We start from the raw sequence: 12,105 nt of genomic DNA, 5'->3' as shown, positions 1-12,105 counted from the left end.
AGCCGCTACAGAGAACCGAATGTTTTCATTTCCTAGAAAGAATATAGATACGTTTCTTTTTAACGGCAGAAGGGGAAGGTCACCGCCAGCAACCCCAGCCGTTGCCATTTCGGCCCGTTATCAGCAGGCAGCAGAGAGGACTTTTGGTTCTGACCTCACCTCTGTTTTCTTTTTAAGAATCCTAGGCTTTAAAAAGCAGAATTTGACGTCTTACAGAAGTTTTGATTGTCCCGGTCGGTGAAGTAACGTTGAACCAGACTTTGAGAATCTTATTTTATGATTTGTAAATTCTGAAAGTCATGACTCCGTGACCAGTGCAGACCTCCACAAAGCACTTGCTGGGCGCCCCACACTCTTGTGACCCTGTAGTCTTCACAGCAACTCCGTAGGTCCCGATACAGTGATCCCATTTTATAGACACTGAGGCAGAGAGAGTTTTATCTGATTTGCCTTTGGCCCCACAAGTAGAGGATCCAGAAGCTGGAATCTAACCTGTGGCAGACTGGTTTGGCTGCACCTGCCACGTCCATCGTGACTTTGCTAATTGCCTTTGATACGGAGACCCGATGGTGAATGTAAATCTGAGAGAACGTCTATGATGTTTTTAGTTATATGTTCTGGGCCAGTTCTTAGTCAAACCATTTTTATTTATCTATGGAATGTCTTCCAATCAATCAGCCTGTTTTTTCCTGTACTAGTTACCTTCACTGCTTCCATTTTCCCTTTATGACGTGAACTTTTCTGTTGTTCCTTTGGCCAGAACCACTAGTTCAGAATGATCTGGAAAGAAAAAAGTTTTGAGTCTCTTTGAAGATAAAATTACTTTTATAAATAAAAACGTCATCTTTGGAATAGTAGGGATTATGAAGCAAACTAGCTCAGGTTATATAGAAGATTGTTGTTTTCCTTCCCCAGAATGTATGAGGAGCAGTGACGGTTAACACTCCTAGAAAAATAGTTCTGGGTTTGATTCTTTAATTTTTATGTCGTAGCACTATTTAGTTTGGGGCATTAAATGTTCTACACGCCGGATTTACCCAAGTGGTGTTGAGATTTTTCCCTGCGTTTGTCTCTCCTCAAGTGGCCACCGTGTCCCCGTTAGTGTTTCCAGGCTTGGAAATGTTCATGTCTTTCCAGCGTGCATCCTCTGTTCCAAGCTTTTAGAAAAAATAGATCTGGAGATACATATACATAGACCTGGATTACAGTGTGTGTTTGTTCTTTCCTACCTTTCTTCAGCTAAAAAAATAGAGGCTCCAGCACAATTGCAAGAACTAGTTTCAGATTTATCTTCTCAGTTTGTCTTCTCACCGCCTACTTTACGGACCAGGCAGAAAAACACATCCAATACATCCAGACTTGGAGATGAATTGGTAAGAAGTGCGTTTTATTCCTTTGTATGCTTGTTTAAACATGCTCTTGGGGTGCCTGGGGGGCTCAGTGGGTGGAGCATCTGACTCGATTTCGGCTCAGGGCATGATCCCAGGGTCATGGGATCGGGCCCTGCATCGGGCTCCGTGCTGAGCATGGAGTCTGCTTAAGATTCATTCTTTCTGTTTCCCTGTCTCTGTCTCTTCCTGTCTCTCCCTCTGCCCCTCTCCCCAACTCACTCTCTCTTCAAAAAAAAACAAAAAACCTCTTTTATTATTTATTTATTTATTTATTTATTTTTCAACGTTTATTTATTTTTGGGACAGAGAGAGACAGAGCATGAAGGGGGGGAGGGGCAGAGAGAGAGGGAGACACAGAATCAGAAACAGGCTCCAGGCTCTCAGCCATCAGCCCAGAGCCTGACGCGGGGCTCGAACTCACGGACCGTGAGATCGTGACCTGGCTGAAGTCAGACGCTTAACCGACTGCGCCACCCAGGCGCCCCTAAATAAACCTCTTTTAAAAGAGCAGACATTTGGGGTACCTGGGTGGCTCCGTCGGTTAAGCGACTCTTGAATTTGGCTCAGGTCATGATCTCACGGTTCGTGAGTTCAAACCCCGCATCCAGCTCTGTACCGACAGCACAGAACCTACTTGGGATTCTGTCTCCCACTCTCTCTGCCCCTCCCTTGCTCTCTCAAAAAATAAATAAAAATAAACTTTAAAAATATTTACAAGAGCAGACATTTATACTGAAAGCCCTAAATTGCCTTCTCTGCACTTTGGGGCACCCTCCCTCTGACACGTCTGTGACATGTCGCTGATGGTGTATTACTGGCAGCTGAGGTTTAGATTACCTATTGGGGAAGAGGTTTTTAACTTTTAGCATCTCATCAGAATTCTCTGGATGTGTTTATCTGAAATAGAGGTCCCTGAATGAACTCCCAGGGTGTCACCCATAGACTACACTTGGAAGGACAGTGTTTCAGAGTTGTGCAATCACCTGACTGCGCATAACCCTAAAATGAAAACAGCTCATGGATTGAACTAGTTAGCAACATTAATTCAAAAGCGTTTCTTGAATTACCTGCTATGACCAGTTACTAGGCGAGGGCAGAGACACCCATGGAAATCACTTGGGCAAATGCCTTGTCTTTCAGGAGCTCAGTTTAAAGAGGCTAAACCACACGTAATTATTTCACAGCCTGATAAGAATTGATTTATACCCAAGTAGCCCTCTAGATAGAAGGTGAAGGAAGCAGGCCTTCCTGGAAGGGAAGACTGTGGACTGCAGAGACCCAGAATGTGGCCGTGCAGGGGGCGGGGGCTCCTTACATACTGCTGCCCAGCCACGTGCATATTGAAGGAAGGATGAAATGAATTCTGGGGAGGAAAAGTAGTCCCTGGTGGCCTGTTCCTTCATGAGGTGAGGAGAGCTTGGATTTGGACAGAGGGCAGCAGACAAGGAAACATGTGCCTTGGAGACACATTGAACGTATGGATGGGAATGAAGAGTGCCCCTGAATGACTAGAGTTCCTGCTGAAACTCGTGGGGGGGGGGGGGGGGCCGGGGTGGCTCACGTTGGTTAAGTGGCCAACTTCAGCCCAGGTCATGATCTCACAGTCTGGGTTGGAGCCCCGCGTCGGGCTCTGTGCTGTCGGTGCAGAGTCTGGAGCCTGCTTCGGATCCTCTGTTTCCCTCTGTGCCCCTTCCTCGCTTTCTCTCAAAAATAAACACACATTAAAAAAAAAAAAAGTCCATCTGGGACTTGTTGCATCTGAATTCATTAGCACCGTTTGGCGGTATTCCTTGACTCAGGATAGAATTCAGTTTACGTTGCGGATATGTAATTACTGAAGATTTCTCTCTCCAAACTTGTAACCCATAGAAAGATGACACTCAATCAACAGAAACTGTGAGAAAGCAAAAAGTGAAAACCACCAGGACTGCAAAGACCAGACAAGCAAGCAGGTCTGACCTTTTTTGTGCGGTAATTTTTATCCATTTTGTTTTGTGAATTAGATTTGAGAAGAGTCTTGTCTTAGAGAAATCAAGCTCTTCAGAAAAGGGTAATTCTTAGGAGAATCTGTGCGTACCGGCTCCTGGCGATCGCTGGATTTCACCGCGGGAGGACGAGGGAGGACGAGGCGGGTCTCCACAGGGCGGTGAGAGCCCATTCAGCCTTTAAAGCCCCTTTAAAGCCGGGCTGTGGGGGCGGGGCGGGGCCCACTGGGTCCTTCTGTTCTGGCAGCGGGGGTGGCGGCTCGGCGGCGGGATGTGTCATCCTCTCCTTAGTAAAGGTAGGTAACAGTTAGTAAAAACAATTACAAACTTGGCAGTAAAACTTCATTCGTGGGGAAGTTCCTCCAGGTTTATTTGTGCTTAGGCATGGTTGAATTTCATAAAAGCATAAAGTAATCCATTTCATCTTACTTTAAAAACCGACTTAATGTGTCTTTCGACCGTAGGTAATAACCCCATTTATACATCAGTTGGCTTTGTGACCTATGTGGGGCACTTGCATATTATGGAAGTATGCACAGAATCGCGAACCGTGCGGTTTGAGGGTTGCCGTTTCTCCCCCGTTCACGGGCCTGCCGGGCTCTCAGCCCATCCAGGTCACGTGGGCCTTTATTCTGCCTCCAGTTACCTTCATGACCTAAAGCTTCTTCGCTTCTCTTACAAAATCAGAGCACCAGGAAAGGGTACCCGCTCCTTGAGGCTTTTTTCCGAATACAGTGGGAAAGTGGATTCTGTTTTATATTACAGTGTGTTTATTCTTACTTGAATTGTTTTTGGTTTTCAGAAACAAAGAAGACGACCCCTGGTCCCCTCCTCCAGTGAAGATCAGGCTGATTTCTCCTTTGGGAAGCCCGGTTGACGATGTAAAGAACAAGCCTAGAAAAGCTACCACGGTACCGACGAGAGGTCTGGGAAGGAGCAAGAAGAAACTGTCTTCCTTTCCAAAGCAAGTTTTACGGAGAAAAATGCTGTAATTTTTTTTCAAGTTTTTAATGTACACCAATTTGTAGAGTCATCAAAATTGTGTGGATTATTAAAAATCATCTAATTTGGAAGAAAATGATTTGTATAAATTACTGTAAATTTTTGTAGACAGAAGCTCTTCAATAAGCAAAGTAACTCCATAAGGAGTGTGATTCTTTTAGTCCAGGCAGTTTTTTCTATTTTATATGAAGACTTCATACATTTATACAGTATGTAAATATGGCTTATTATTGGAATGTTAAATAAAGCGTATACTTCACAGTAGTTTGTGTCTGTTAGATTTTTGAGAGGGGATTTCTGTTTTAATCATGACTTTCTAATGCTAGTAGGCACTGGCCCCATTTCTTTCTCTGCAGTTAATGGTGTTAGGCCAGTCTTAAAACGAGGATGACTGAATAACTGTTGATTCTTTTTCAAAGTTGCTATTTTATAATTTATGCACTTTGCTTCTATGATTGAGATTTCTAATCAAAAAATGTATTTTTTTTTTTTTTTTTTTGCTTGTTATTACTATGTTGAAATCAAATTATGGGCATGTAATTTTGCCACGTTTTGTAGTCTAACACATTTTGTATATTCTACCTCAAATGAGTGATTTTCCAAGTAATGCATTGGTTAAATATAACGTTGGCATTCCTTGTTCAGCAAGCGTAAAGGCTATTTGTCCTTACGGTCTCTTCATTATTCAGAGACTAATTATCCAGGTTAGATTGACCGGTTCACTGCTCACTAGCAACTTCTTGGAAAGGTTTGAGAAGGGGGAATGTGAAACAAGTCCGTTTCGTGGCTGTTCGGCACACCTTGTATGTGTGCCTGCTGTCGACGGAATGACAAGACTGAGCAAATTTTTTTATAATACTCTTGCTGTGAAGGAGCTTGCTATCAAATTACAGAAATCCCTTAACATTCAGGTTTTAAAACTGACACATTTTCATAGGACCTCAGGCACAGACTATCGAGGATGGGCCAAGAGTGTGAGTACAAGTGGGGAAGGGAAAAGGGAAAAGAACAGGACCCTGTCCTCCGCAGTATGACTGTGTGCAATGAAGCGGAGATACTTGATGTGGGCTGTAAAACTCATCAATAAGTAAGTGTTGCAAAATAATTTATAACAGGTCATTGATAGTGTGTAACGAATGGACCATGAATAATTGATTGTCTAGAAACAAACTGCTTTTGTTGGCTAAGCTTTTAATGTTTTAGTGTGAAGCATAAGCAGCGCACTTTCTACCTTATTTTTCTACCAAATAAATAACATGAGTGACGGGAAAATGGTGAAGATGCCTATGCCACGTATGGACAGTGTGACAGTCGCGGTGCGCGTGCGGCCTTTCAGTCAGGTCAGTGATGAATGTTACATCGCCTTGTTGAAATTTTGACTATGACTCATTTTATTAACTTTTTAACGATAGTGATCAAATGTGTAAGCTGCTTGTCACTTATGGAATATTTAAATGAACTTGTTAAATGAGTAATTTAAAGATCTGAACATAATTTAGTAAACACGTAATTTCATTCCTTTGCACAAGTAGCTCAATAAAAAAATTGATGAGAGAAACATACGTACTGTCAAGTTAATAATTTTTTAAACCAGTGCGGTTTGGTCAACGTAGACGTGTTGTTTTTAGTAAATGTACTTCTCCTCTCCTCAGTAATAGCAGATCATAAGCAAATAAGTTGCCGGTTTGGGATGAATTCTGTAGATTTTAAGTGCATTTACGCATACACGTATTTATGTAACTTACTACCGCTGGTCATTCAACTGTGTTGCTACAACACTAAGATACAGATTATACTTGTTCTGGGACCCTGCATGCTGATTATCAGTGCAGTAGTTAGGTTTTAAGAGAATTCTGAACAGTTGGCCCATTCAGCACACTTTTGGCTGCTCTGGATCAAACACCACTAAAGCGTGCAGTCCTTTGTGAGTAAATGGTAGTAGTATGTATCGCCATGGTAAGGCAAGCAATGTGGGCCCCCAGAGACAGATTGGGTCTAGTGAAAACTCCTGGAGATAGAAGCATTCAGGATGACCCAAAGAACAAGATTTGGACAAGGGTATGCTAGAGGGAGCAAACATGCAAAGGGCGTACCGGACGGTAATAACTGGTCCGCGGCGGCAGACGACGAACGTGACGGAGACCTTCCAGGAGGTCTTGTTTTCCTGCTCGGACCTTGTACAACCCGATGCTTTTCCTCTCTTGTCCATCAGCGTTCAGTACTGTCCTGCACGTTTTCAGTTTGTGTCCATTGTTTCCCGTCTCTTAGCATTCATCTGTGTCACAGAAAATATTTTAGCAGCCAGGCAGATATGTAATTAGACAGCTTTAGGGATAGAGACAGCAGTGACCAAGGCAGTGTGATACTGGCACGATGACAGACCTGCAGGTCAATGTGTAGAAACAGAGTCTAAAAATCTTCCCAGGCCTTCATGGCCAACTGATTTTCAACAAGACTGCCAAGCGGTCATGGAAAAACTTGGTAGCTACATGCAAAAAATGAACTTGAGGGTGCCTGGGTGGCTCAGTCAGTTGAGCATCCGACTTCAGCTTAGGTCATGATCTTGCGGTTTGTGAGTTCAAGCCCCGCGTCAGGCTCTGTGCTGACAGCTCCGAGCCTGGAGCTTGCTTAGGATTCTGTCTCCCTATCTCTCTGCTCCTTCCCTGTTCACGCTCTGTCTCTCTCAAAAATAAACATTTAAAAAAACAAAACAAAAAACTTGGACCCTTACCTCACACCATGTACGAAAATTAACACAAAATGGACCAAAGACCCAAATATAAGAGCTAGAAGTACAAAGTACAAAAAAAACACATAGTAAATATTCGTGACTTTGGATTCTCCGATTCCTTTAAAAGGAACCATTTCTGAGATCAGTGACATATTTTTCATGACTCCAGGTGGGTTCATCTCCGCTGTCTTACTTCCCAGCACCCCCTGCACCCCCACCAACTCTGCAAACTAGAAGGCCTATAATTTAACCATTATCAAAACAGACCTCCTCCCGATCGCCTTTCATCACACCCTCTTCTGTTCCTGAGTGTGCCATTAGGGCCCACTTCTGTTAAGAGAGGAAATCAAGCCACCTTTGAGAAGAGAGGAGTTGCTGTCCCCCTAGGCAGCGTGTCTAATGCTGGGCTCTGGGTCTGGAGGTGGGAACAAGCAGCTTCCGTTTTGGAAGCCCCAGCACGTGAGGAATGTGGGACAGGAGTCTGAGATCCTCAGCTGCTGGTCCCCCCCCCCCCCCCCCGGCATGGGACCACCACCTCGGGCCGGGGCAAGGACAGCCAGCACCCTTGTATTCTCAGCATGACAGAACAAAGTGGAGCCTCCCTGCATGCGTGGGCACTGGGTGCAAGAAGGCATCCCACCTCCCACCAAGACCCTCCCTGCACTTAGCCTCCGCAACAGGCAGATGGGGGCAGGACGTGAAATGCTGATATCATGCTCCCGCCGGGAAGAAAGCCCTGCGACTGGAATCTGGGGGGAGAGGGAGCCTTGTGGTCGGGGCTCCAGCAGTCTGGAGCGGAGTCTCCACCTGGCTCAGCGGGCAGGGGGAAGAAGGCATGGTCTCACTTCACACACCAGACTCCACCTTAACATTTTTGATACAATTCCTTTGAAGAGATGTTTTGTCATTGGCTGTTTGCCCTTAGGACCATTACCAGAGTCTTGAAATGGTTGTTTTTCCATTTTCATTTTTTCTTTAAGGATTTTCACCAGTCTCACTGGCACGTGAAACAGGGAAGAAGCTCTCTGTTGCTATCGTTATCGCCATTAGTATAGTTGGGTGTTAGGCTACTCTCAGAAAATTAATATGACTAGAGATAAGACTCAAAAATTCCGAGTGAAAGAGTCACTGTTTGTCATAACGGCTGCTAAGAATAACACCGAGAAGAACCCCTTTCTCAAAATTAGGATTGTGAACTGGCACTTATTTAAATACACAAGTTCAAATGGCATTTATAACAAAACACTTCACCAATGTTAAAACACACACACGGAGAACAAAATGAATCGATGGTAAGTTCCTGCCTTAATTTTTTACAAGGTGTGTATAAAGACTTGCAAAACAGCTTGGAAGACAAAGAGATACTACAATGATTGACCGAATTTGTAATTTGACTGTAGAGAGAGAAGAATTCTGGGAGCAAATGTGTGATTTCCATGCATTCCAGAACCACCACAACCATACAAGACCCTAAGAATCCAGAACATAGGAAGACGTTTACTTTTGACCTGGCCTATTGGTCTCACGATGGATTTCAAAAGGATAAAGATGGTGTGTTTATTTCAACTGATCCTAGCAGTAAATTTGCAAGCCAGGTAAATTGCTTTAAAACACAACTTCAAAGGAAGTTTATTTGTTTTTAAATAAAATGTTAATAGGACAGTACAATTGTGTAATACAAGCATGGTACGATATATACTTCCATTTGAGAGTTGATTTTAAATTAATTCCTTTTTCATGCTAAACATGGGGTCCAAAAGTGCAGCTATTGTCTAAATAATTTTTAGGCACTCAAATCAATTGATTTCCCAACATATTGGCATATTTTGAAAAAGAAGCATCAGTTATATTTTGCCCGAGATAAAATAAGCAAAATATGTGATGCACTCAGCATTTAAGAACACTTGTTTTATCAAGTATTTATCGTGTGCTTTGCATTATTCCATAATAAAGTTGCCCACAACTTGGTATGGGGAGACTTATGGTGCATTAAAAAATGTTACAGGTTCTGTGATAGGAATATGGGTTATGATGGGGTACGATGGAGAGGTGATCATTTCAATCTGGACAAAGCTCACTAAGTTTCTTGGATCTGGGTGTGTATAGTTTCCATCAAATTTGGAACACTTTCAACTCTCATTTTTTCAAATCTCTTTTGCCCCCTGCTGCCCACCTTATTCCTTCTGTGATTCCGATCGCCCTTGCCCCACAGGTCACTGAGACTCTGTTTATTTCCCCCAAAACTTTTCTCTCCATTCTTGTCTGCCTAGTTGTCTTTCAAAGACAGCTGAAAGCTTGCAGATTTATTAAACCACTCCTAAAAATAGCCTCTATCAAGTAGCTCTGACTTCACAAACTCACTGAAAGGGCCTCATGGCCCCTCGAATGCACTTTGAGAACAACCATCCTAGATAAATCAGTAAAAATCAATTAAAAAATCAAACAGAATTTTGATTCAATCAAACAGAACTAATCAGTCAGTTGTGGGGAAATGGGATCATGAAGCATTCAAAACAAGGCAAGAAAAGTGGGGAAAAGTTAAAAGGAGATGGGATAAGTAGAATACAAATAGCAAGATGGTAGACTTAATGCCAGCCATATTAGTTATTACACCAAATGTAAATAAACATGCCAACTAAAAGTCAGATGATCAGATTTGATAGGAAAAACCAGATCCAACTACATCTGTCTGTCGAAACCCAACTTAAAAATAGATACTACCATGTAAACACTATGAAAAGAAAACTACAGAGAAAACTATATCACATAAAGTAGACTTCGAACAAGAAACATTCTATAATGATAATTCATTAAGAAGACACTCCATTATGGGGTGCCTGGGTGGCTCAGTTGGTTAAGCGCCCCACTATTGATTTTAGGCTCAGGTCATCATCTCACAGTCCATGAATTTGAGCCCCACATCGGGTTCTGTGCTGACAGCATGGAGCCTGCTTGGGATTCTCTGTCTCTCTCTCCGCCCTTCCCTGCTCACATGCTCTCCCTCAAAAACAAACATTAAAAAAAAAATTAAATAATTCATAGATCAAGGAAAAACCACAAATTAGTAAATACTTTGAATAAAAGTTTAAGGGGTGCCTGGGTGGCACCGTCGGTTGAGTGTCTGACTTTGGCTCAGGTCTGCTCTTACCATTTGTGAGTTCAAGCCCCGCAACGGGGCTCTGTGCTGACAGCTCAGAACCTGGAGCTCACTTTAGATTCTGTGTCCCCCTCTCTCTCTGCCCCTCCCCACTCGCACTCTGTGTCTCTCTTTCTCAAAAATATATAAACATTTTAAAAAACTGAATAAAAATTTAAAAATTTATCAAAGTTTGTGGAACACAGCTACCACAGGGCTTAGAAAAATTTTATAGCATTAAGTTATTAGAGAAGCACAATCTTGAGTCTTCCACCTAATAATTTAGAAAAAGAAGAGCAAATTAAACACAAAGCAAGCAGAGGAAGAAATAAGGATAAAAACAGTAATTAATGCAAAACATTAAAATAATAGGAAAAGTCTATGAACTTTGTCAAAGCTAATTCTTTCAAAAGATGAATAAGGGGCGCCTGGGTGGCTCAGTCGGTTAAGCGTCCGACTTTGGCTCAGGTCATGATCTCGCGGTTCGTGAGTTCAAGCCCCGTGTCAGGCTCTATGCTGATGGCTCAGAGCCTGGAGCCTGTTTCAGATTCTGTGTCTTCCTCTCTCTCTGACCCTCCCCCGTTCATGCTCTCTCTCTGTCTCAAAAATAAATAAATGTTAAAAAAAATTTTTTTTAAAGATGAATAAAATTGAATCTCTACCCCAATTGGTTAAGAAAAAAACATAACAGTACCAAGATGAGAAATGAAAGAGTCATCACAACAAATCTTACAGACATTTTAAAAAAATGGGACTACTGTGAAAAACTTATTGCTAATACATTCAACAAGTTAGATGAAATGATACAAGCCACCAAAGGTCACACAAAAACAGATAATTCAAATAGCCCTCAAGAAATTGAATTTATGGTTAAAACCTTCTAACAAAGAAAATTCTAGGCCAAGATGCCTTTCCTGTGAATTCTACCAAAGGAAGAAATAATGAGAAATCTTTAAAAAAAAAATCTTAGAGCTGACAGAAGATGGAACATTCATTTTTTGAAGACAATATTACACCAAAAACAGCCCAAGATTACAAAAACACTGCAATGTCTATCATGAAGACAGACACAAAAATTCACAAAATTTCAGTGAATAGAATCCAACAAAAGATTTTAAAAAACTATATATATATATATATATGGTGCAAAAGGTACAAAGCGTGTATCTATATATAAAATCAATCAAGTGGGACTTTTCCTGGTAATTTAAGACTGGCTAAACATTTGAATAGCGAGGTAATTCATCATAAGAACACAATACAGGGGTGGAATATAGGGTCAGATGCAGAAAAAGCATTTGACAAAATTCAACACCCAATCAGAATTAAAACTCTCAGTAAACTTAAAATAGGAGAGAACTTCCTGGAAATCAAACTTCCCTGAAGAGAGGGTAAAGATGGCGGAGGATTAGGGTGACCCTAAACTTGCTTCCTCCCCCGATCAGCTAGATAAATATCGTTCTAAACACCCAAGAAATCGATCAGAAGTTTTAGAGAACAAGGTTGCACATCTACAAACAGAAAAAAAGTACAAACAAAAAAGGTGCAAACAAACAAAAAAGGTACAAACAAAAAGTACAAAAGTCTACAAACAAAAAAAAAGTAGGAACTGTGGAGAGTTGATTTGTGGGAGAAAAGAGCCAGTGGGTGCTGCAGGGGTAAGGATCCCTGATCACAGAGAGCTGAGCTAAAAGTGAAGAAAAAAAAAAAAAGAATGAATGAAAACAGGCACAGGGAATTCCATAAGAAAACTCCCCCAAAACCATTGGTGGGGAAAAAGGAGAGGGTTTCTATACCACCAGTTTTCTATAAACAGTGGAACACAGAGTCTGAAGTTTCAGAGGTCAGTGCTTGGCAGTG

At 42.0% G+C, this 12,105-nt stretch overlaps 2 protein-coding genes across 5 annotated transcripts in view; both read left to right on the top strand.

Annotated features, from left to right (window-relative positions):
- The window catches only part of AHCTF1 (AT-hook containing transcription factor 1), a 75,884-nt gene extending 71,242 nt beyond the window's left edge, over positions 1-4,642 (top strand). For all 4 annotated transcript variants that reach the window (XM_040451882.1, XM_040451883.1, XM_040451884.1 and 1 more), the window contains 3 exons: positions 1,240-1,373; positions 3,261-3,343; positions 4,179-4,642. In XM_040451882.1, coding sequence (XP_040307816.1) covers positions 1,240-1,373; positions 3,261-3,343; positions 4,179-4,368 — 407 coding nt within the window. In that variant the 3' untranslated portion in view covers positions 4,369-4,642. The remainder of the gene's footprint in view (positions 1-1,239; positions 1,374-3,260; positions 3,344-4,178) is intronic.
- A 972-nt stretch (positions 4,643-5,614) lies between these two features.
- The window catches only part of LOC121015138 (kinesin-like protein KIF28P), a 78,660-nt gene continuing 72,169 nt past the window's right edge, over positions 5,615-12,105 (top strand). Inside the window, exons 1-2 of the mRNA XM_040451886.1 lie at positions 5,615-5,718; positions 8,510-8,704. Of these exons, the coding sequence (XP_040307820.1) occupies positions 5,635-5,718; positions 8,510-8,704 (279 nt within the window). The 5' untranslated portion in view covers positions 5,615-5,634. The remainder of the gene's footprint in view (positions 5,719-8,509; positions 8,705-12,105) is intronic.

This window comes from Herpailurus yagouaroundi, unplaced genomic scaffold, assembly GCF_014898765.1.
Source record: "Herpailurus yagouaroundi ecotype Mexico unplaced genomic scaffold, PumYag 205, whole genome shotgun sequence".
Lineage (NCBI taxonomy): Eukaryota > Metazoa > Chordata > Mammalia > Carnivora > Felidae > Herpailurus > Herpailurus yagouaroundi.
This window is presented reverse-complemented; position numbering and strand designations above follow the sequence as displayed.